We start from the raw sequence: 26,279 nt of genomic DNA, 5'->3' as shown, positions 1-26,279 counted from the left end.
CCCTTGTCTCCTGAATTATATTCTAAACTCTTTGACATTAGTAATAATTCCTTTGTTAACTCTTTGTGCCAGTAGCATTTAGAATAAAGGCTCCATGTCACTGCTCAGGAACGGAGTATTGAGTGAGTGAATGTGTGAATTTAGTGTTCTGTACTTATAAATGAGGGCTCATGCCCGAGTTAGAACATGGGATTTGATAGGACAAGTTTCACCACAAGTGTTTATTATTAAGTTATAATGAAGAATTTTGTCTCAATATTTTTTGTTTACATTTTTTAAGTCTGCATTGTACCAGTTAAACTGATTAGAATTTAGGAATCATGCCTTATATCTTTAGGTAGGCTTTAAACTAACATTTGCTCGGGTATTAAAAATTTACTGTACCTATTGATTAACAATTTAACTTTTTAGCACAATAGGGGGTCTTGTGAGTGCATTAATGTAATAACTTTGGAAATCAGTGCAACTGTATTTTTGTCTGTGGGTGTCACGAGGGGTGTGATGGTAGCTACAATTATTTTGCTTTCTTATGAAAGCTATTATTAAAATGTCTTTTTTTTGTGACCTGCCACAAACTATCTTGTCACTATTGTGTATGTATCTTGGTTTTTCTAAATTAGATAGTTGTGTAATTGAGACTACCATAACATTGCCTGTGGCTGTTAGACCTTGTCTTACCTTATGAATGTACTGACCATGTTAGGAGAGAAGAAAAAAGGGAAGAGCAAGTTAAGAAGACTCCTTTTAGCTTACATGTAGTTTGGTGTAAAGATAATTTAGGGTAAGGAATATGTAAGGTTAGAGTTTAGGATGATGGAGATTTTTAAAAATATTCAACATTTGTGGAAGGATTTCTTTGATGTAACTGGAGATTGAAATCTCTTATATTTAAGAATATTCTGACATGAGCTGTCAGTGAGATTTATTTTTACTTTTCCATGTTAAAAGTATTCCATATTTAATTGGTTTCATATTTTTTCAATGTGGTTAGAACATTCATTGTGGTTAGAACTAAATACTAGGAGCTATTTTAGCCTTGCTTTTATCCCGTTGTGAATTTAAGTAATTTTTGTATTTGTTATTATTGAGACTTGATTTTTTAAAATAGGATGTAAAGAAGAATCATTGCTTTATTTGGCTGCTTACTAGCTGTGTGGACTTTGGCCAAATCATATAACCTCTGAGTAGATGGCTACAGAGGCCCTTTCTTGCTCAAACTGTGGTCCATGATCCTTTGACATTTGAGTGCCTTGTAAGAAAGAATCTTCTGGGGTGGAGCCAAGATGGCGGAGTAGAAAGACGCACATACACATAGCTCCGAACCCACAACCCACAGAACGGCTAGAGGGGACCAACTCACGGTGAATTCTGCACCCAGAGGCCACGGAATATTGGAGCGAGGGAGATTTCTGTTCCGGAGAGACCTGCAAACCTCTCGCGGGGGGTCCTTCGCGCTGCGGACTGGGCGCCGGGACTGGGAGCTGAGTGCAGCCCTGCAGTGGCCGCGACACCGTGAGGAAAAGATCCGAGCGGGCTACGGGGACGGGATCTCCAGCGGCCACGCGGGTCCCTCCACCCACAGAGGGACCTGCAAACCTCTCGCAAAAGGTCTGTCGCGCTGCAGACGCGGAGCCCAGCCTGGACCTGCGGCGGCCACGGCACGGAGAGGTACAGATCCGAGCAGGCTTCAGGGACGGGATCTCCAGCGGCGGCACAAGCCCCTCCACCCACAGGTGACGGGGGTCGGTGAGAGAGTCTCTTTGGTGGGTCGAGAGGGGAGTGGGGTGCCCCCATGGCTCGGGCCCCCCCGGGAGATAGAAGCTGAGAGGCAGCTGCAGACAGGGGCTCCCCAAGCGGGCGGGAGCCTGGATCCATTGTGGAAGGTCTGTACATAAACCCCCTGAGGGAACTGAGCCTGAGAGGTGGCCCTGCCCCGACCTGACCATCTGAACTTAATTCTCACACTGAATAGCAGCCCTGCCCCCGCCAAAAGCCCTAAGGCGGGAAGCAGCATTTGAATCTCAGTCCCCAAATGCTGGCTGGGAGGACCAGGAGGCGAGGTGGGTGTGAGGAGAATATTCAGAGGTCAAGTCACTGGCTGGGGAGAATGCCCAGAAAAGGGAAAAGAAATAAAACTATTGATGGCTACTTTCTGGGAGAACAGACATTTCCTCCCTTCCTTTCTGATGAGGAAGAACATGCTTACCATCAGACAAAGACACAGAAATCAAGGATTCTGTGTCCCAGCCCACCCAATGGGCTCAGGCCATGGAAGAGTTCAAAAAGAATTTTGAAAATCAAGTTAGAGAGGTGGAGGAAAAACTGGGAAGAGAAATGAGAGGGATGAAAGAGAAGCATGAAAAGCAGATCAGCTCCCTGCTAAAGGAGAACCAAAAAAATGTTGAAGAAATTAACACCTTGAAAACTAGCCTAACTCAATTGGCAAAAGAGGTTCAAAAAGCCAATGAGGAGAAGAATGCTTTCAAAAGCAGAATTAGCCAAATGGAAAAGGAGATTCAAAAGCTCACTGAAGAAAATAGTTCTTTCAAAACTAGAATGGCACAGATGGACGCTAAGGACTTTGTGAGAAAGACAGATATCACAGAACATAGCGAGAAGATTGGAAAAATGGAAGATAATGTGAAATATCTTATTGGAAAAACAACTGACCTGGAAAATAGATTCAGGAGAGACAATGTAAAAATTCTGGGACTACCTGACAACCATGATCAAAAGAAGAGCCTAGACATCATCTTCCATGAAATTATCAAGGAAAACTGCCCTGAGATTCTAGAACCAGAGGGCAAAATAAATATTCAATGAATCCACAGAACACCGCCTGAAAGAGATCCAAAAAGAGAAACTCCTAGGAACATTGTGGCCAAATTCCAGAATTCCCAGGTGAAAGAGAAAATATTGCAAGCAGCTAGAAAGAAATATTGTGGAAATACAATCAGGATAACACAAGATCTAGCACCCTCTACATTAAGGGATCGAAGGGAATAGAATAGGATATTCCAGAAGTCAAAGGAACTAGGACTAAAACCAAGAATCACCTACCCAGCAAAACTGAGTATAATACTTCAGGAGAAAAAATGGTCTTTCAATGAAATGGAGGATTTTCAGGTTTTCTTGATGAAAAGACCAGAGCTGAAAAGAAAATTTGACTTTCAAACACAAGAATGAAGAGAAGCATGGAAAGGTGAACAGCAAAGAGAAGTCATAAGGGACTTACTAAAGTTGAACTGTTTACATTCCTACATGGAAAGACAATATTTGTAACTCTTGAAACATTTCAGTATCTGGGTACTGGGTGGGAGTACACACACACACAGGCACACACGCACACATACATAGAGACAGAGAGCACAGAGTGAATTGAAGAGGATGGGATCATATCTTAAAAAAAAAAATGAAATCAAGCAGTGAGAGAGAAATATTGGGAGGAGAAAGGGAGAAATTGAATGAGGCAAATTATCTCTCATAAAAGAGGCAAGCAAAGACTTATTAGTGGAGGGATAAAGAGGGGAGGCGAGAGAAAATCATGAGGTCAACTCTCATCACATTCCACTAAAGGAAAGAACAAAATGCACACTCATTTTGATAGGAAAATCTATCTCACAATACAGGAGAGTGGGGGACAAGGGCACAAGCAGGGTGGGGGGGAGGATAGAGGGGAGGGCATGGGGAGGAGAATGCAATCTGAGGTCGACACTCATGGGGAGGGAAAGGATCATAAGAGAATAGAAGTAATGGGGGACAGGATAGGATGGAGGGAAATATAGTTAGTCCTATACAACACAACTAGTATGGAAATCATTTGCAAAACTACACAGATTTGGCCTATATTGAATTGCTTGTCCTCCAAAGGGAAGGGGTGGAGAGGGAGGGAGCTAAAGAAGTTGGAACTCAAAGTGTTAGGATCAACTGTAATGTTCTTACCACTAGGAAATAAGAAATACAGGTTAAGGGGTAAAGAAAGCTATCTGGCCCTACAGGACAAAAGAGAAGATGGAGACAAGGGCGGAGAGGGAGGATAGAAGAGAGAGCAGATTGGTCACAGGGGCAATTAGAATGCTTGGGTTTGGGGGGGGGGAGAGGATAAAAGGGGAGAAAATTTGTAACCCAAAACTTTGTGAAAATAAATGTTAAAAGTTAAATTAAAAAAAAAAAAGAAAGAATCTTCTAATGATTATATTATTTGTGATTTCTTAAAGAGATATTTAGAACTTTCCATTGGTGCCAAATTATTGATGTTGGAGAGAGAGACAGAGAGAGAAACAGAGAGAGAGAGAGAGAGAAAGTGAGTTATGTATGTGTGTGGTATGTGTATATGTGTATGTGTTGTGTGTTTATCCACACCACACACACACATATACATACATGTATCTCAACATCTCTCTCTCTATGGTTGCCATGTCTATATATGCACATATGACTGGAGGAAAGAATGAGGCTGATGACTTGGTGCAGCACTGCCTCACTTAAATCTAATTCATGTGCAAGTCAAGACATCACCCTCTTGAGATCATTGGTCGTCTTTGAAAACAAAGGATGAACAGCCAACCGAGACATATACACATATGTACACAAATACACACATAGTAACTTTCTTCAATTAAAATACTTTCTCTAAGTCCTTTAACAAGGTTCCCCCCCAATTGCATCACTTTGCTAAGATATTGAGTATAATCATATAGACTCACAGAACGTTAGACCTTAGGAATTTCTTGACATGTTCAAGACCAAAACTTTTCATTGTGTAGATGAAGAAACCAAGGCTCAGAGAAGGGATGGGACTTGCTCATGGATAGGCAGCTCTCCCAAACTGGTTCTCTATATAGACAGTTTTGAAAATAGTTTTACTATGAATTATAAGCTGCTTTCTTTTATTGACAAGCAGAAAAATCACGGAATGTTCCTTACCTGAAGAATGTGAAGAGCTGTTGAAAAGCAATGAGAATGTGCAGACTACAGGTCTGAATATCAGCCAACAATTTAACAAGTCTTTTAAGTTAGGTAAGATTTTTATGTGAGTGAACTCCTCTAAGATTGCTATTGCAAATTGTGTCTCATTTCCAAGGTAAGATGGCCTTGAAGTTACAGCAATGTGCTTTCTTCACGATTTTGTGGTTGTTGTTCCTTTATGGGCGTTTGTAACAGGTTGTTTTCTTGTTGCAGAAAATCCAGCTGAGTTGAGGCCCAAGAGTACTCTTGGGAGTGGTCAGTTGAATGAATCTATATTTCTTCTCAGGTATGTAAAATGAAAAGGCAGAAAAGAATTGAATGGCAAATAAAATATTCTTATTTATGACTCACAGTTTTGAAGTACTCTATATAGTTCTTATTATTATAAAAAGTATTTGGAGGTTTACACATGAACTTAATTCCTGTGCTTGTAATTGTACATTCAGAATTATAAGTAAACACTAATTGAAACATATACTTCTTTTTTTTTTTGTCAAATAAAATCATTCTCCCTATTTGTAAGACACCGATTTAAGGCTTCAAAAGTTGCTTTTCTATGGACTTGGGCCATATATGGAAGACTTAAGTGTGGGTTTTTGCATATGTTGGCTTATATTTCTTTATATGGCCAAGGAGTATTGTGAGGTTTAATTTTGTCTTTATCCTTCAGCTCACAAACATTCACCTGCTAGTTCATGACAAAGGTGAAAAACAGCAGACAGTTCTTGCCTTTAAGAGCGTTGTAGTCTAGAAAGAGAGTGATGCTGTCTACTGATGTAGTGGTGCACACCTCTCCATAATGTAAGCAAGGAAATCACTAAAGGCATAAGAGAGAACCCGCAAACGTCCTGAAATATCACTTCTACCTAGTGTCACCAAGAAAGGCCTTTAGAGATGAATTATAGAATTACTCAAAGCATCCTTATCTATTTTGTAGTTCACAAAGGCTCAAAACTAGTTGGAAGCAGATAGTTTTGCTTCAGCAAGGTGTAGGTGAAGGTGAGTGAAATAATATTGGCTTAGTGGGACAGGACCAGGGCAAAGAAGATGCTGAATGTGAGGCTTGGGTTTCTGCATGTTGTTGGATAAGGAATGGAGAGCCACCAAGGGCTTTTAGAAGGGGAGTTAATATGAGCAAACCTGTGAAGTGCGAAGATTAACCTAGAGATGAGTTTTGCTGGGGAGGATAGAAGAGTCCTTCAAGCATTGAAGGACTGATGTTGGAAAGGGACATTCAGCTTGTTCTGATTGACCTTAGAGGACAGAACTAGGAACAGGGGGCAGAAGTGGTAAAGAGGATTGTTTGGGCTTAATGATTTCATCAGAAGTGGGGGTGTTAAGAAGAACAGGCATGGTTTAGAGTGAGGTGGCTACAGCTGCCATGGGAGGCTTGTGGACCTCCTCCCCAGAGCTCTCCAAGCAGAGGCTGGGTGACCACTTCTTAGGCAAGATGTAGGGAGATTCTCAGAGGGCCTGTGATTTTGTGACTACTCTGGTGTGTGTAAGGTGTTCCAAAGGTAAAAGTGACAGGCTTTGGCAACATATTGGATAAAACTGCACTAATGAAATTAAAGAGGCTTGATGTATTGTTGATTCTCACTGTCTTTAGTTTGCTGTGTGTGTGTGTGTGTGTGTGTGTGTGTGTGTGTGTGTGTGTGTTTGTATACCACGTACATAGAAGGTATAACCAGTTAGTAACACAGACCAACAGATTGGAACAAATAAAGATATGCCATTCAGAAAGCTTATAAATTAGCTTTGTCCTAGGGTTGAAGTCTAATGACCTAGAGAATGATCTTTTATGAATTTTAGGTTCTGAACTGTTTTAAAAATAGAATGCCAGTGTTATGAAATCTGACTTAGTGGTTGGTATTGGTGTGTCCTTTTCAGTTCTCGCCCTACTCCTAGAACAAGCACTGCAGTGGGGGGTCATTCTGATGTCACCCATAAACCATCCCTGCAGACTTCTGCAACAGAAGTGAGTATAAATAAGAGAAAGAACCTTTTTTTTTCAGAGACACAAAATCTTTATTTTTTTCAAATTTTGTTTTCAGTGTTCTATAATCACTTCCATATATCTTAAATTTTTTCCCCCTCTTTTCCTTCTCCTTTCCTTCTACCTCCCCACTCCCTCCCTGAAACTGCATACAATTTTATATAGGTTCTACACATATGTTCCTATTAAATACATTTTCACCTTAGTCATGTTGCATGGAAGAATTAAAATGAATGAGAGAAATCATAAAACAAAATAAAACATAATACAAAAGAAAATGGTCTGCTTCATTCTATGATCGAATTCTTTAGTTCTTTATCTGGTCGTGGAAGGTATTTTGCCTTAAAAGATCATTGGGAGTTTTTTAAGTCCTTGCATCGCAATGAAGTACTAAGTCTACCAGAAAAATTCCTCTCACACTGTAGTTGTTGCCACGTACAAAGTTCTCCTGGTTCTTCTCCTGTCACTCAGCATCAGTTCATATAGGTCTTTCCAGGCCTCTCTGAAGTCTTCCTGTTCATCATTTCTTATAGCACAATAGTATTCCATTACATTCATGTACCACAATTTATTCAGCCATTCCCCAATTGGTGGGCATTCCCTTGATTTCCAGTTTTTGGCCACCACAAAGAGAGCTGCTGTAAGTATTTTTGTACATGTGAGTCCCTTTCCCATTTTTATTTTTTTATTATTTTTTTATTTTTTTAAAAATTTTATTTTATTATTATTATCTTTTAATGTTTAACAATCACTGCCATAAAATTAAGATTTCATCCCCCTCACACCTACCCTCCACTACCCCCCTCCCTCCCCACGACTGCATACAATTCTGTATAGGTTCTACATATACTTTCCTATTGAGTTCATTTTCACTGTAGTCATGCTATGTAGTCAAACTAAAATAAATGGAAGAAATCATATAACCTTTCCCATTTTTATGATCTCTTAGGGATACAGTCCTAGAAGTGGTATTGCTGGGTCAAAGGGTTTGCGCATTTTTGTAGCCCTTTGGGCATAGTTCCAAATTGCTCTCCAGAATGGTTGGATGAGCTCACAGCTCCACCAGCAATGAATTAGTGTTCTAACTCTCTCACATCTTCTCCAACATTTCTCATCTTCCTGTTTTGTCTGATAGGTGTTATGTGGTACCTCAGAGTTGTTTTGATTTGCATCTCTCTAATCAAGAGTGATTTAGAGCATTTTTTCATATGATTACAGATAGCTTTAATTTCTTCCTCTGAAAACTTCCTGTTCATATCCTTTGACCATTTATCAATTGGGGAATGACTTGTATTCTTGTAAATTTGACTCAGTTCTCTATATATTTCAGAAATGAGGCCTTTATCACAGACACTAGTTGCAAAAATTCTTTCCCAGTTTTCTGCTTCCCTCCTAATCTTGGTTGCATTGGGTTTGGTTGTACAAAAACGTTTCAATTTAATGTAATCAAAATTAGGCATTTTGCACTTCATAATGTTTTCTATCTCCTGTTTAGTCAAAAATTCTTCCATTCTCCATAAATCTGATAAATACACTATTCCTTGCTCCACTAATTTGCTTATAGTATCAATCTTCATACCTAGATCATGTACCTGTTTGGACTTTATTCTTGTGTACGGTGTCAGGCATTGGTCTATGGCCGGTTTCCACCACACTGTTATTCAGTTTTCCCAGCAATTTTTGTCAGACAGTGAGTTCTTATCCTAGAAGTTGGGGTCCTTAGGTTTATCAAACAGTAGATTGCTATATTCATTGCCTGCTGTGTCTTGAGTGCCTAACCTATTGCACTGGTCTGCCCCTCTATTTCTTAGCCAGTACCAACTGGTTTTGATGATTGCTGCTTTATAATACAATTTGAGATCTGATAGGGCTAGACCACCTTCATAAATGTTTAGCTGCAAAAGCTTAATGAGTTAATTCAGATATCCATAGAAAAAGAATGGATGTGCCTTTTTTCAAAGTAGTAGGTAATTGTATCTTTATTTCATAATTATAGTTATAATTATTAACAATATCAGTTATGGAAAGTTGTTAATTTTTTTCGTATTAAAAATTTGGTAACTCATAAAATGGATTTTAAAAAATAACTCATTAAAAAAATGGAGTAAAATCTACTTTACTTAAATCAACTCGGTATCATTGAAATAAGTTATCACATGTAGCCATATTAGTATGATCTCCAAAATAAGATACATCATAATAATAGAAAATTATTCTTGTATTCAGTAGTTGAATCCATTCTACCAGATGGTAATAGGAAATTTACAACCTTCCCTTCTTCAGTGTAGCATGTTGGAATCAGTGAGGAAGCATATGAGATCACTTCTGTAGTGGAGATAATGTCTAACTGAACAATAACAGCCCAGGTTCTCAAAGACAAAGTCCTTTATTTTAAATCAGGGAATAATAAAGAAAACAAAACTTCAAGTCACTGGAGCATATTCAGACATTTGTGTGATATGGTCATAGAATATTAGCACTTGAAAAAACCTTGGAGGTCATTTAGTCTCTCCTCATTTGAAGAAGAGTGAGCTGAGATCAGAGAGGGGAAGCATCTTGGGATTTGCCACAGGTAGTGCAAAGCTAGAGCCAGAAACCAGCTCTTCTTCTTAGGGCTAGTACTAGTAGCTTTCTTTTGGGGTCCTTCATGGCATTGGGGTTAGCATTTTGGCTAATTTTGAAATTGTTAACCTCATTTGTGACTTAAAGTTAGCAGGGAAGGAGCTGACTGAGAAGAGTCTAGCTGGCTAAGTGTTCCAACAGTGGAAAACCCAACTTTCTGTATAGGCCTTTGAAGTGGATTTAGGGATGGGTCCGCTCCATCAGTGCTTTGCCTTTATCTTCTTTATCTTCTCAGCGTGCTGTGATACCAAAGAAGGAGAACATTGCTTCATGGTGTTTGCAGAAAGTGGAAAAACTATTTATTTTGTTTGTTATAAACTTGCATTAATATAATTTTGCTTTAAGTGACATTCTTGTGGACGTCTTTTAAAAAGCTTTTAATTTGTCAAATTAGAGGGAACTCCCAAAGCAGTGAGATCACAGATTCACTTGACCATTTGAATGATTTGTCAAAGAAAAGATAACTGAGTATTGGTTCTTTTTTCTAGGTGAAAAATCCATGTTTATCTCAGCAGGACATAGAGTCTAGAATGAAGGAGCTCATCTATACTGATGCTGACCTCATTGTGACCCCGATAATTGATAATCCAAAGGTATGAAAGAATGTAAAAATCATTGTGGGAGTTATGAAACCTGCAATACACTTTTGGGCAAAATGTATTTTGACTTATGTACGAACAGCCTTCTGTGGCATTTTCCTTGTGCTTTTCTCCCATTGCCTTGATTTTTGCCTCTAATCCCATCTCTTCCTTCCCTCCTGATTTGGTTCCTGTCTTTTCTCCTCCAAATGTCTTGTCTGATCATCTTTTCGTATGCTTTATCTTTCTGATATTTTTTACCCCTCATTATTTTTCTAGTGAATTTTCCTTCCTCTGTTTTTTACCTTTATCTTTTCTGTCTTTCCAGTCTATATATCACAGTCTCTTTGTTCAGATCCCTCAGTCAGTTAACAGGCATTTGTTGAACACCTACTATGTGCCACACACATCTTTGTTCCTCTCCAAGTCTAGCTCCTATGGTCTCTACTTTCTCTCTGTCGTCTCTTCCTGTTTACCTCCTGTCTTTTTTTTTCTTCTTCATCTGGACTTAATTTTTTTCATTGCTTTTTTCCCTGTCTCTCTGCTCCTTATTTTTTCAAGATTTTTTTTTTAGCTCCATTTCCAGTTCCATGAAGTTTTTACTTATCTCTCTTCCCCCTCTGCCTGGTGTAGTAGAAGAAGTGAAAGTATTGGAATCAGGAGAGATGGGTTCAAATTCTTGTCTCACACACACTGAGGAGCCATGTGACCAGGAGCAAGTCACTGAACCTCCCAAAGCCTCAGTCTCCTCATCTGTAAACAAGTGTTATTGTTGCAGCTGCTGCTCTTGTTGTCCTAGTTGGATCATGTTCCTCAGAGGGCAGTTGTGAGGAAAAGAGCTTTGAAGCCCTCGATTCACTGTAAAATACAGTGTCTGCAAATATGGTGGATTAGCATTCTTGTCCACCTTTGCTTTTTCCCTTTGTGAACCTGAGAAGCTCCTGTAACAATGACTTTTGAGTCATTGTGTAGCCTTATGAGATTACACAATCATTTAGTTTTTTCAGTTCTTATTTACCAACCAAAACTCTTGTGTATTCTATAAAACATTTTTAAAGAGAACAAAAGAGAAAACTCGAGGACACCATGAATCCCTTGCCCCCTTGTCCTGTCATTAGACAAGAAGAGGCAGGTTTTCCCAAGCCATATTCAATAGCAGAAAGCATGTTTATCATAACACAGCTGACTGAAAGATGTAGAGAACACACGATCCCATTGTTCTTATTATCTGATTATTTTTTAAAAAGCATTTGATTTGGTAGAGCAGATACTGCCTTTACTGTCTGTTTCCTTTGGATTGTTCCATATGCATATTTGAAGATTGCTTGAAGCTGTACCAGTAGAGATAACCTTGTTTGATATAGTTGAAAATCATAACCTTTCTAGGCCCCAATTTCCGCATCTGAAAAATTAGAGAATTGGATTTGGGGGGCCTCCGAGGTCTCTTCTGCCTCTAAATGAATGTCCTGTGGTTTGTGAGCCCAGTTTCAACTGTAGGCAAGATTTTAACCTCCTTGATGACATCTGCTGGGTCTTCTCTGTGTCTTCCAAATTACCCCAAATGTTATATTGCACGTAGTAGGTCTTTAATAAAAAGTTATTGAATTAGTCAGCTAATCAGCAAGCATTTGTTAATCACATGACATGTATGAGGCCTAGTCTTGGGCACTGGATATACAGAGACAAAAGTGGAAGAGTTCTTGCTCTTAAGGAGCTCATATTCTATCAAATTTATCAATTATTTAATTATTTCAATCAATATATAAAATATTTGTTTTTATTTGTAATGAATGTTTTACATTATTATCTACTTGATATGATATTAAGTGCACATAAAATTTTGAATGAAACTTTTTTTTTATCACAGATAATGAAACATCCACCTGTTAGATTTGATGTGAAAATGCTACATTTACCAGCATATACAGGTATGTTCCTGAGTTGCTACCAAACAGCCAAAGTCCTTTCAGGGACGTTTTAACATGGAACCGTTTTCTCTCTGATCAAGGATCCTCCTTCTTTTGCTGATCATGATCGTGGGCATCCAAACCCTGATTGCTTGATCATCCATGTTATGGGTTACTGGGGAAAAATAGCACATATGAAGAATATTCAATTTCCTTTTAAAACCATCCTGATCATCATACCAGACCAGCTAACTGACTCAGTCTATTTCTGTCCCCTACAAGAGGGTAATCCCTACATGGAGCAGAGAATGGCTCTTGTTCTGGAAGCAGGCTAGGCTAAATCCTCCTAGGGCATGGATCAATGTAGTATTAGATGGAGCAGTGGGCTTGGCAGGATGTCTGCTTTCGAATCCTAACCCTGATACTTATTATGAGATCATAAGTTTTTGTTTTTTTGCTCAGGATACCAAAACCTGCCACATTGTGGCCTTGAGTCTGCAAAGGGATGGGCGTCCACAGAGCTCAAACCGAGAAGGCAAGGAGTAGAACGTACCCCAGACCAGACAGCTTAGGGCACTGAAAGTGTGTAGCTCCCTGGCCTGAGCCACCCCTCAGAGCCTTGAGCACAGTGCTCATTGCCCAAAGAAAACTATAACAGCAAGCCATAGATAACATGGGTGGGGACCAAACAAAGCCTCAACATTTCCTCCAAATGTGTGTATAAGCTTGGAACTGACTTAAATTCCTAATTCAGGAAGGAAGGCTGGAAAAATGAGTAAACAAACAAACAAAAAGATCCCAATGGCAGAGAATTATTATGGATCTAGGGACATCCAAGGCACAGACTCAGAAGAGTTGCTTCACAGCAGCTACAAACAAAACTTGCAACAAAAGCTCGGTTGGACACAAATAGAAGACTGGAGAGAATGCGCTAAGAATTTAAAAATGATCTTCACAATGGGAACTCTAGAGGAGGGCTTGGCCCAGTGTGGCCTGAGGGCCAGAGCTTCCTCCCCAGCTGTTTCTGTGTGGCTTGTGAGGAAGCTTGGTGCATTTTATTTTAGTGCTTGAAAAGATCTGTCATTTCATTGATTAGGCACTTTCTCCATGGATGCAAATAGAAGTTCTTCCATTCCTTAGCAGATGGCTTCCTGTACTATTGTTACAAAAAAATAATCATCGTAGATTACCAAGGCTGGTCCTTGATTGTCAGTCACTGGTCAGCAGGCATTTATGTGGTTCTTACTATGTCCCAGGCACTGTGCTAAGTGCTGGAGATATGAGGAAAGGCAAAAACATGTTCCCTGCCCTCAAGAATCTCACTATCTAATGGGGGAGACACATACAAACATACAGTCTGTGTATACAGACCCAATGGAAGGTGATCACAGAGGGAAGGGGAGAGAGCACACCTGAAGAAAATGGCATTTGAAGGGAGTCTCGGAGGAAGTTAGGGAAGCTAAGAGACAAGAGGCGAGGAGGGAGAGGGCTCCTGGCATAACAGCTAGGACGTAGGCGTGGAGGTGGGAGATGGAGTATCATGTTTGAGGAGCACTTGTCCTGAGCTCATACTCAAGGCCTTCCCAACTTGGTAGGATCCACCAGAACTTGTCAGCTTTCTGGAACCCAGGGTCACCTGCTCCAGGGTCAGAGCAAGACCTGAGTGGCCTGTGGGTAGACTGGGGTGAGCTGGAGCCAGCTCTGACATTTTCAGTGTGATCATTTACACCTTAGAAAACAGTCATCGCCACAAAGGAGGGCTTGAGTTACTGTTTTCTTGGACTGTCACTCTAGACTTAAGGAGGTGTTAACAATGAAGATTGAACCCGAAAGTGTGTGTGCATACATGTTCTTTTCGGGGAGAGCCCAGTTGTTAAACATTTATCAGCATACCCCTGTCTTGCTCTATAAGCATGACTTGAGCTTGGCAGGAGAAGGCTCAGGCAATGAAGTCATCAACAGATGGGAGGCCTGGGGACTGCAGGCTAACAATTATGATAACAGCAACAAGTGGCATTTAGATAGCGCTTTACAGTTTCCAAAGCACCTTACATCCATCGTCTCCCTGGGGCCTCAAAACCCCTGAGCTTATGCACTCCATGGTTTATTACTGAATTTGACTGCCTTCTATGATATACCAAGTATAGCAGAGTGGGGAAAGCTCTTCAGTTTTCCAAGGACAAGCATTTATTAACCATCTACTATGTGGCAGGTGTTATATTAGGTACTGAGGATACAAAATTCACATTAGCAAGTACAAAATGCATGCAAATTTAATACCAGTTAAATGGGGATGGGGGTAGGGATTCACTATCCCATGGCAGATTAGTAAAGGCCCTATGTGGGAGGCAGTATTTGGAGTGAACTGTGAAGGGAGGGAAGAATTCTAAGATGTAGAAATGAGCAGAGAGTGCATTGCTGGTATAGGTACCAGCCTGTGCAAAGGTAGGGAGATGAGAGACGGATATAGTGTGTGAGTGTTTCAACAATTAGGCCTGTTTGGCTGGACCAGAGAGTGTGTAAAGGGGAATGACGTAATCCATCTGGGGAGCTAGGGGTGAAAGGCTTTAAACACTAGATGTGGGAGTTCCAGATTTTTACTAAAGACAATAGGGAACTATGGGAGGTGTTTGAGGCACCTGGTACCGTGGTTGGACCTCTGCTTAGCTCTGTGGAGGACAATTGGGGCCAGTAGAGACTAGAATCATCCAGTGAAATCCAAGATCTGATGAGGTAGTGAGTGAAAACTGGAATTGTGAGATGTACCTGCAGATCAGCTCCCTTACTGGAGGATCAAAGCTCTCTGGGGAGGGGGCAGGGAATCTCACACAGGCCACACTTTTTATAGGCACAAAGCAGAGCTGCTATTTATAAGAACAAAAGGGAAGTTTGTCAAAAGGAAAAAATGTCTTTCTTTTAGCTCCACCCTGGCCTTATTTTTTTTTGAAACTAAGGTGTTATTGTTGGAATTTTCTATGCTTGAAGATGGAGGTCAGCCAGCTATGGATTCATTTCGGAATTAAGCAGTATCTCTCATTTCCTCAGGTCTAAGTTTAGACTGTTTAGAGGGTCTGCTGTCTCATTGCTTTTTATTCAAACAAAGCCTTGTGATGAGGGCAGGGCTGAGGGCCCTTTCAGCACATGGCTGGAGTTTTCAAGTGTTGTTTATCCCTGAAAAGGTCAGAGATTTTAAAGGTTTATTAGCTTTTATTTCTATTCTTTTTGACTACTAGCACTGGATTTCTTTTCAAGTATTGGGTTTTGCTTTTTTTTTTTTTTTTGAGAGTTACCTGGGGGAGTGGAAGGGGTGTGGGACTTGAGTAGGGGAACCTCTGCAAAGATCCTGCCTCTGTGGGTGCCCAGGGACACGTCACTCAACCTTGGGGGAAGTGGGGGGGAAGAGTTAGATGAGATAATTTCTAAGGTTCTTTCAAAAGTTAAGTCCTATCATCCTAAGTAAGACCAAAATGTCTTTGTCTTGTCTTTCTCTTTTTAAATTTTTTAATATTTATTTATTTTTAACGTTCTTTTTAGATTTTGAGTTCCAGATTTTCTCCCTCCTATTCCTCCCCCACTTAGTGAGAAGGCAGACATTATGACATCAGTTATACATGTGAAATCCAGCAAAACATATTTCCATTTTAACCAGATTGCAAAAAAAAAAGAAAGTGAGAAAATTATATCTCAGTTTGCACTTAGGGTTCATCAGTTCTCTTTCTGGAAGTAGATGGCATTTTTTTCATCATGAGCCCTGTCATCATTTGTCTTAGATCACTCTTTTGATCAGAGTAGTCAAGTCTTTCATAGTTTATCATCATCAACATTATTGTTACTATGCACAACAAATTCCTGGTTCTTCTCACTTCACTTTGCATCAATTCACATAGATCTTGCCATGTGCTTTTGAAACTACCCCCTCCTCATTTCTTGTAGCACAGTTGTACTCCATCACAATTATATGCCACAACTTATTCAGCCATTTCCCAGTTGATGGGCATTCCCTCAATTTCCTATTCTTTGTCACCACAAAAGAGCTGATATGCACATACATATAAACACATACGTATACATACATACATATATACTTACATATAGGTCAGATGTTTTTCTAATGAAGTATTTCATATTTTCTTCTTTCTTTTTTCATTCTTTTGGCTTTGTTTTATTGTTTCTGCATGTCTCATGGAATCATTAGCTTCCAGTTGCACAATTCTAATTTTTAAGGAGTGCTTTTCTTCAGTGAATTTTTGTGCCTCTTCCCATTAAGCCAATTCTGTTTTTTAAGGTGATATTTTCTTCATTATTTTTTGTGCCTCTTTTACAAAATTGTTAATTATTTTTTCATGATTTTTTTGCAGTACTCTCATTTCTTTTCTGAATTTTTCCTCTAGAACTCTGTTTTATTTCTTTTACTCTTTCAGGAATTCTTGTTGGCCTTGAGTCCAATTAAGATTTTTCTTTGAGGCTTTGCTTTTAAAGTTGTTTTCACAATATTGTCTCCAAAAAGCTACCATTTGGTTGGGATGGGGAGGCACTTTGCCAAGCTTCAGGCTTTTGTGTGCTGCTGTTTTCAGAGCTAGTTCTGAGCATCTGCAAGTTTTTGGTGCGTTCAAGGTATTGTTCTGCAAGAAGTGTGGTTATTGTTCTCCAGCTCTGCATTCTGGTCTTTTCCCAAGAATGAGGGAACGGGCAGTCTGCCTGCTCTGTTTGTACTCAGTTTTTTATTTTAATAATTTAAATAATTTAATAATTTTGCTTTTTTGAAATTGTCAAGAATTTGTTTTTTCTTCCTCTCATTCTTACCAATGGGAAAAATGGAAAATAAAACAACAAATATTTATAATCAAGCAAAACAGATCCCCATATTAGCTACGTACAGACATGCATCTCATTCTGCCTGTTTTTCAATCCATTACTTCTCTGTTAGGAGCTAGATAGCATTCCTCATCACCCTGTACCCCTATAATAATGTTACTGGGCTCCTAATATCTTTTTGCTGCTCCTGATGACTTTCAAAGCACAGTTTACTTCTTTTCTTATAAAGTCAACAAGTTAACAAGTCAGCATTAAGTACCTACTGTGCGCCAGTGGTGTATGGGGTGTTCAAGGAGGACTGGCACCTCTAGTGTGAGCGCCTGCTGAGCCTTTTTCAGAGATGCTTATCCACCTTTGCTGTCTACTTGACTCACCCAAATGTTACCGGAGGCTCCAATCAGCTGTTGCATACAGTGGCCACACACCCTGGTAAACCATCTCAGCAGATGGGCTAAACCAGGTTGAGGGTGAATGACGGACCACAAACCCTTCAGTGAATTAGGGAGATGTGAAGACTTCTCTTGGCAGAATGGGTGGATAAGGACGGTTTGTTCTAACAGCCATGAAGGTGGCTGAAATTGGTGCTGTGGAGCACTTTCAGTCCAGTCAGACATGGAAGATGTCAAGGTCATCCACTGCATCCTAGACCACTGACTTTTATTTTTGTCACTGGACTTCGAGGACTCTGGAATAGAGAGTGAGGCTGATGATTTTGTGCAACTGCCTCACTTAAATCCAATTGACACAGGAGTCAAGACATCACCCTGTGACGTCATTGGCCCTCACTGAAAATGTAGGACAAACAGCAACTATGTACCAGGCACTTTACTGAAATCTGAAAGATCACATTTGATGAACACTTGCAATTTAAGTGGATTATGGATGATGATACATAGCTTTAATTATTCCAAAATTTTCTTTCAGTGAGAGTTTCTCAATGGAAGGAAAAAAGTAAAAGAAAATTTTAGAATTGCTCTTGAATGAATGAGATGTGTTTTGTCCTTAGCTATTTCCTAGGTCAATATTTCAAGTTTGATTGTGTCACCAGTGGATATTTACTCTTCCAAGCTGTAGACTGTTCTGCTATTAATGTGCTTTTTTTAAAACTTAGTATTCAGAATTATTTTAGGTTTAAGGATAATAATAATCCTTATTACATTTTAGGATAATAATAATTATTTTGTAATTATAATATAATCACACAACCATTACTAGTTATGTGACCCTGGGTAAGTCACTTAACCTCTGTCTGCCTCAATTTCCTGGGTGTATGAATTTGAGAAGAAGTCAAGTCTTCTTAGCTCCAGGTTCTGTGCTTTATCTGCTGCACCACCTAGGATAATGTCCTTTAGACATCTACCTTTCTCTTTTATGTACTGAATTCCGATGAAGTGAATGAAAGATCTTTAAGTAAAAAAATGACAAAGTATTTAAAGAGAATTAAAATAATAGTATTAATAACTCACATTTAATCTCTTTAAAGTTTGTCAAGAACTTTATTTATACTATCTCATTGCATCCTCTCAACAACCCTGTGAAGTAGGTGCCGTTATCTTCATTTTACATATTGGGAAACTGAGGCTGAGAGAGGTTAAGTAAGCTTGCCCAGGGTTGTTACAATTATGACATCAATATAGCTAACTTTGAAGTGCTCCACACTTTTATTTTTGGCCTGTGACTGTGTGAGGCTCAGACGCTTTTATTTGTGTATTAGTTATTGATTTATCAGGTCCTCTTCTGTTTGCCTCTGAATATTTCCAGCTAATCTTTGCTTACTAATATGCTAAGTCTGTGGAGCTTTTGCTTTGAATGTTTTTAAAAAGTGAGTACTGTGAAACACAAAAGGTTCTGAAGTCAGTCACTTTCCTTCACTTTTATGAAATTACTTTTCATTATGAAACATTGTGTGCTTGCTAAAGAGCTATTTGCTTTTTTTTCCCAGCTGAGAAATTACTATTTTTAAAGGAACAAGATTGGCATGAGTTTTTGCAACAAGTCTGCTCTCAGCTGGACACCAGTGAGAAGAGCACGGCGGCCTCACGAGCCAAACTCAATCTGCTTCACTACCTGTGCTCTGTCTCCAGCCACAAGGAGGTAGCCACGAAGCTGATCCACTCGCAGCTGGTAAGGGTCGGGTCAGGGGAGAGCCCCAGCCACGTTGTCATCCAGCAGAAGCACCCTGTCTGTCGGTTAGGGGCCCTTGCCATAAAAGTCCCCTTTAGAAACTGAAGGGAAGGCAGAGCAGAGCTTCGACTGGACTCTGTCCACGTGTGAAAGTTCTGTCACTGATGAAAAATCATCAATCAGAGAGTAGAGCAAGCATCAAGGTTTATTTACTATGTACAAATGTGTATGTATGCATAGATCCATACAATATTCCATATGTAACACTACTGTTATCACCTGTTTTAGTGCATAAAGTTCCTTCCTCTCAGTTACCAGTAAGATTCTTTGTTCATTTATTCTCATTTATTGTAGTTAATCTAGACTGCCTTCTAGTTGTACTTTTTAAGGTATTTTCAGATTTATGTATCCCCATATCTCTTTTATCTTAATTGCATTATTATATTACATTTCGGTGAGTTTAAAAACCATTCCACTATCACTCCACTATTATTGGACCCTTAGGTTGCTTCCATTTTTTTTGTAATAACATGTAACACTGCAATCAAGAACTTTGAATAGCGAGGAGTTTTTTTGTTTGTGTATTTTCGCTTTGGATAACATATTTCAAGATATGTTGCTGACAATGTAATTATTGAGTAGAAGAGTGTGACTGTTTTTGTAACTTGTACTATGTTTTGCCAGATTGCTGGACAAAAAAATTAAACAAATTTGCAATTCTATCAGCAGTGAGTGAGTACATCTGTTTTTCCAAAAGCCAGCTGATACTGAGTTTCATGGCTTTTAATGATTTTGCCAGTGTGATAGGTTTAAGCTAGTACCTCAAAGTTGTTTTTTTCTTTAATTAATTAATTAATTAATTTGGAAATATTATTCCAGTTACATGTAAAAACAGTTTTAATATTCTATTTTTTAAAATGTTGAGTTTCAAATTCTCTCTTTTCTCTTCCATCCTTCCTCTTTGAGAAGGCAAACAATTTGCTCTAAGTTATATATGTGCAGTCATGCAAAACACATTTCCATATTAGTCATGTTACAAAGGAAAACACAGACAAAAAAACCCTAAGAAAAATTTAAAAAGTTTAAAAGAATATATGCTTCAATCTGCATTCAGATTCCCTCAGTTCTTTCCCTGGAGGTGGATAGCATTTTTCATCATAGGTACTACGATCCAAGGAACGGTGTGGTCAATATTCTTCTGACCTGTGCTCTGGTCTGTGAGTGACCACAAGCACTCTTTTCCACCTTTTGACTATGACTGGAATTGCGACCCAGAACTGTGTACAGGCAGTGTAAGAGAGTCCTGCACCCAGTGGCAGCCAAAGGTCCCCTGTAATCTCCTGACCAGTGGTTTGACTCCCTTATGGTCTGTGGACTGAGAGCTCCAGAAACTGTCCCTGTAGATTCAGTTGCTCCCCAGGGCTGCTGCTGGCTTGTTGGATGCTGCTGGTGCTGGATGGGGTCCCCTCTTACTCCTGTTACATGGACCTTCTGAGTGGTCTTGGGCTGGAAAACTGTTTCACTGTATATTTGGTGGTTCTGCTGCTCCAGGCACTGTTTTGAGGTATTTTTTAAAAAAAGTTGTTTAGATGGGAATTTGGGAGAGTTGAGGTGATTCCTGCCTTTACTCCTTCATCTTGGCTCTGTCCCCCTCAATGTTGTTTTAATTTGCATTTTAATTAAAGACTCTGGTTATTAGTGAAGTTGGGTTTTTTTTTAAAGTGATTATTAAAATTTAAGTTTGCTCTTTTAAAAACTCTTCATATGAGTTAGAAATTTTTGTATTGTGGACTGGGGGTTATAACTGGGACTTTTCAGAAGTTCTGTATATGTTTGGGACATCAAGTTTTAGTTATATTTCCTACAAATATTTTTTAATTATATTTTTTCTTATATGATATTTTTTATTCTAATGTAATCTAGAATAGCCATTTTATTAGAAGTTATTACTTCCACTTGTTAAATTGAAAAAAGGAATAAATTAATAAAAATAAGTGAACAAAGAATCTGTTCCACTGTTGAGATAAATACTTCATCTTGTTTTTCTTCTCTCTTTTCAAGAATTCTTTTTTACGTTTAAGGGTTTCATTCACCTGACATTTGCTGCAGCCAGCGTATGACATAACATGAGGGTTCCAATCCCTTTTTCTTCAAATTATCAACCGCTTTTGCCAAAGTACATATTGAATACTGGTCCTTTCCCTAGTTGTTATTTTTTAAAAGTTTGTCATACACTAATTTTTGAATAGATTTGGTGCTGAGTGGATCTGTTCTGTTCCATTGATCAACTTCTCTATTTTTTCTTCAGTGTCAGAGCTTTAATATCAACCCCTTTGTAGTTTGGGGGTGCCAACCTCCCTTCATCAGTCAGCTTTTCTTTTTAATGTGACCTTTAATTCCTGCCTATTGTTTTTCCAGATAAGGTTGTTATGATTTGTATTTAGTTCTAAATAAAAAACTTTGGTATTTTGATGTGTATTATATTAAATGTGTAAATTATCTTGGGAAGTTTTGTCTTTTTTCTAATATTAATTCAACCTGTCCATCATGTCCATCAACACTGAAGGACCCTACTGTGGTCATGTAGGCCTTCTTTCATCGTGGTCATCACAGTTCTGCAGTTCTCATTTAGTTCCTGTGTATTCCTTGTTAGGTTAATTCTCAAATATTTTATGACTTTTGTTGTTGTGAGAGAAGCTTCTTTTTTTAAAAGAAAACCTTCGTTAATATTAAGCAATAATGAAAAGATTTTATGGACTAATCTTTTATTCTGAAACTTTGCTCAATTCAGTTATTTTCTCTGTTAAGTTTTGGTTTGTAATGTTTCTGTTTTCTACCTCGACTAGTAAGTCTTCTTGCAGGTAGATTTTTTTTTCTAAAGCCCTGCATAGTTTGGGAGTGATAATTCTTAGTTTGTCTCCTGTCACTTGGCATACCTGTGGCATTATGGCTCAGCCAAAGCTTCTTCCAGTTATTCTGAGAGATCCTTGCGGGAACTGGAGTCAGATCAATTTGGGTATTGGACAGAAAGAATATCTGTTTATTCACTCTCAGAATACTATTATTTCAGTTCTTTTTTTAGTGGGTAGAAAATTTTAATGTATAAGAGGGGACTAAAACTCTCTTATTCCTAATTTTCTATTTTTATGTAATCTTTAAGTCCCCATATTGTTTTATGGAGAAGTTCATGTTTTAATTGAAAATAGAGATATCAAGTGTAAAACTTGACACTGTTCACATGTGTACTTCATCTTGTCTTATAAAATGTATTTTGACTTTTCATCTTAGTTGCCGTTGCTAATTCAGCAGCTCCGAGCAGCTCCAAATTGGGATATGTAAGTAACATTTTTATTTTCTTAAGAATTATTTCTCACTGTGTTACCATGTTTATTGCCTTCTATTGACTGTACATTCACAGCATGGTAGATGCCTCAAAGAACATTAGGCACTGTGAGAAACATGTTCTCTTTAATTTTTTAAAAAGATTTATACCAACCTTCATTGCACAGATCTCCTATCTCCACATTGAGTACACTTTCCTCTAAACTCTGTATGTATTTGAGGAACAATATGTCACAGTTCATGCGGGCATGTGCCCCAACTTTTCTTAGTGTATCACCTTATTAAATACTCTTTTCTAAAAGCTGCTGAAAGCTGGATGCCTCAAAAATTCATAACTGATTATGTTGAGGGATGGACACATGTTTAAGGGGTTGAACAAAATGAACTACATAATCCAACCCTTGGGAGTCCCATTGAATCCTTGAAGGTGAGACATAGTTAAGCTGTAGGGCTCTGCCACTTTTAAGTGAGAATGGGAATTGGGAAAAAAGTCACTCTGAATTTACATGGGCTACACAGGAGCCAAAAATATATGATAGCAAGTCAGACATAATATTTGTTTTAAATGGTTTTGCTATGTCACTCTATCCCTTTAATAGTAAGGTCCATCTCAGGTCCCAGTAATTGTAAACAGAATGAGATTAGCGACTTATTACATCAGAGGAGCAGCTAAATCCCTCCATGTGATTGCTTTCATCCCCCAGCGTCTCGGATGTTTTATTGAGCCTATAACTTGCTTGGGCAGTTGTCTTATAGACTCTTTGTTCTCCTTCGAATCATTGTTCTCTCCTCTATAAGTACATCTGGGACTCTGCTAGTAGAGTCCAAGTGGGGGCACATGTGTGGTGACCATCTTTGCAGATCTTGTCCATTTCCTTTTTGCTTGTTTCCTTCCATTTTTCTCCTTAAAAGCTGTCTCAGATGAAATTTAATGTAGGATGAATGAGCCTTTATGATGTTCCAGGCACTGTGCTAACACTGAGAATACAAATAGTGCCCTCAAGAAGACTGCGCTCTAATAAGGGGAAACAAGACATATTGGCGGCTAAGGAGGGAAGTTTTCACTGGAAAGTCACAGGGATCTCCAGTGAAGCCATAGAGCAGCTGATTGACATGTCCTTTCCAGGAAAGGCAATGCCAGTTTGGTTACTGTTCCCAAAGCTAGATGTGGGAAGGAGGTGGGGAGAGGAGGGACTTACAAGGGACACATGGGACACAGGAAGGAGAGATACAACAGCATGAGGGTGGGAGTTGGGACCATGCTAGTGAGGAAGAACTCATTAATCAGTGGGGGATGGAGCTGCACTGGAGCTGCAAGCCTTGTTTGAGGCATGAGAGTGGCCCCAAGCATGGTGGTAAGCCGGAGGTAGTTATAAAATGTTACACTTGGGTTAAAAAATGAATTTTGAATAAGATGGAGAAGACATAATTGGACAGCAATTTATTTGAAAAAAGATCTGGGGATTTTAGTGGACCCTGATTCAACATTATGTAATGGCAGACGAAAACTATTGTGAGACACTCAGGCAGTTCACCTCCTTTCAGTCTCAATTTTCACACTTGTTAAAAATGTAGTTAAATAATGCTTTCCTTTGAGCATCACTTGGTGCTTTTTTAGAATCATGTAAGAAAGCGTATGGGAAGGTGATTTGAAAGCGATAAAGCGATCCACAAATGTAAAGTATGAACATGATTTCTCCTAGCATTTGCTGGGCCTTGGTAAATACAGGTTGAGTAGATTACTTAATTTTGTGCGTATTTCTTGCAGTGTTTACTGTTCCAACCTAAAACCCTAAATTAGAAAGCAATTACATGGTTTGGAAAGTCATTTTCTGAGCATTTAATACTTTATGAATGTATTCAGTATGCTAAATAAAAAACAATAAATACAAAAATGCCTTCTTAGATATTCTATCTCCTGGGCCCCAGTCTTGTTTCACCAGCTGCCTTTTGGACCTCTCAGACCTTCCAGGCCTCTGAAACTCAGCTTATCTAAGAGTGTTTCTTACCTTTCCCTGTGAATCCATGCCTCTTCCCTAGACCCCCTCCTTTATATCGAGACCCCCACCATCCTTCCACAGTGTAGCCCAAATGACCTTCACTCATGATACTCCACCTTCCTCACCTCTGGCTCTGAGTACTACCTTCTGCCAGAAAGCCTTGTCCTCTCCATCTCCTGCCCCCAGCTCCTAGTGCCCTCCCTTCCACAGCTTAAACTTGCATTGATTTTATATATCCTTATTCACCTGAATGCTGTGTCCTCTGATTGAATGTGAGCTTCTTTTGAGGAGAAACACTCATTTCTGTCTTTGTTGTCTCTCTAGTGCCTTTGTAAGGGGCTGGGCACATAGGAGGGAGAAAACGAATAAATGCTTGTAGAGTTAAATTGAATTATACTGTTTTTATAGCATTTGTTTGTAAAGATAACATGAACTTGAAAATCCTAAGAGTTTGGAACTACTACCTTTTTCCCCCTTGATCTTATAACTTCTTTTTGGCTTGGTTTTGAGGAGACATGATTGAGGCAAATGCCCTGTCTATGAGTCATCATAGAAGGCTAAGGATCCTTGGCCCTTTTATCACCTTTATTTCAGTTATTCATATTCTGGAGAGAACGTTTATAACTGAGATTGGCAAAACGTTGTATGTTAGTGTTACACAAATGCTCTGTGGTTCTCTCAAATCAGGATGGTTGTATACAGTAATTCATAATGAACATTATTCATTGGTTGATATTCATCCAGTGCAACTAATAAATTCTTAGATACTTAAGCTTCTTTTCAGTTTTTTCTTCAGAGGCCAACTAATCTCTGTCAATTCACAGACGGGCCAAGGTTGTCCGGGTGATTGGATTGCTGGCATCTCATACAACTGAACTGGAAGAAAATGTGCCTGTCACCGAGGTAATTTTTCTTTTCTTACTTTCTTATTGTGAAAGGTTAATAAGCATATTGATTTATTAACTAACTGAAATTTACACAGTTTTTATTAACTTCTACTTAGATTTTTCTTCAAGTTGTTGTAAAAAATGGATTTATAATGAAACACTAATAAACCAATAATTTGACCCATACCAATCTGCGTTGGCGTTACCACCATTGTTAAGAGTAAGTTATAGAAGAGTAACAGGGTTTGTCTGCTGTGATGAAGGTAATGTTAACAGTTATCCTTATGTCACTACTATGGTCCTTGCTAACAAGTAATTAAAAACTGGTGAGAACAGACAGTTTATTCCTAAGTGAAAATCCAAAGGGATTTTCATTTGAATTCTTGCTGATTTTTCTGCTTCAGGAAGGTAGCATTTTACCTCACAATAAATGCTTGAAGTAGAACAATCACCAAAAGTTTCTTTGTTAGCTAGGTTCATAGTAGTAATGTAAGGAGAATTGTCACTTACCCAGTTAATCGAATTATATGTATTGAAAATATCATCTAATTACTACCGGTTATTTTGTGTATTGATACAGAAAAATATTTCTTAATTGATGGAATGACTAACCAGTCATTTCAGATGGTGTGAATAAAACCTCCCCACTGTATTACTTGTTTGAACATTCCTGGAGATAATATATTCTTTCATTCTTAGTATGTGACTTATTTGTATATGCTGATTGGTGGCAGATACGTACATCCTCTGGGCTGGGAGAGGGTCAGGGAATTGGGTGAAAAAAGGAACCCAAAGTTGAATTCAAAAGATAACTAAAGGATGGAAATAACATTTAGTGAAAGGGAGTTTAGGCGTGAATGTGGAGAAAGGAGAGAAGAACATTCTATAGAGCTCTCATCTAGTGGAATTAAGCCCAGAGTTCTAACCTTCCTGGGTTAGAGTAAAGAACGGGGAGCTACCTGTTTTGTCTGTTTTATCAGTGGCCACATGGAGACACTGGAAGCAAAGACCAATGCAGGTGTAAAATATAAGCTTATTTG

The 26,279-nt window shown here is 38.9% G+C and overlaps 1 protein-coding gene across 14 annotated transcripts in view; it reads left to right on the top strand.

Moving 5' to 3' along the window:
• Window positions 1-26,279, top strand: part of ULK4 (unc-51 like kinase 4) — a 674,194-nt gene that overhangs the window by 40,730 nt on the left and 607,185 nt on the right. For all 14 annotated transcript variants that reach the window (XM_072651430.1, XM_072651427.1, XM_072651429.1 and 11 more), the window contains exons 10-17: window positions 4,904-5,019; window positions 5,182-5,254; window positions 6,859-6,946; window positions 10,075-10,179; window positions 12,032-12,092; window positions 18,829-19,010; window positions 22,299-22,345; window positions 25,177-25,255. In XM_072651430.1, coding sequence (XP_072507531.1) covers window positions 4,904-5,019; window positions 5,182-5,254; window positions 6,859-6,946; window positions 10,075-10,179; window positions 12,032-12,092; window positions 18,829-19,010; window positions 22,299-22,345; window positions 25,177-25,255 — 751 coding nt within the window. The remainder of the gene's footprint in view (window positions 1-4,903; window positions 5,020-5,181; window positions 5,255-6,858; window positions 6,947-10,074; window positions 10,180-12,031; window positions 12,093-18,828; window positions 19,011-22,298; window positions 22,346-25,176; window positions 25,256-26,279) is intronic.

This window comes from Notamacropus eugenii, chromosome 3 (genome assembly GCF_028372415.1).
Source record: "Notamacropus eugenii isolate mMacEug1 chromosome 3, mMacEug1.pri_v2, whole genome shotgun sequence".
In the NCBI taxonomy this organism is placed as follows: Eukaryota; Metazoa; Chordata; class Mammalia; order Diprotodontia; family Macropodidae; genus Notamacropus; species Notamacropus eugenii.
This window is presented reverse-complemented; position numbering and strand designations above follow the sequence as displayed.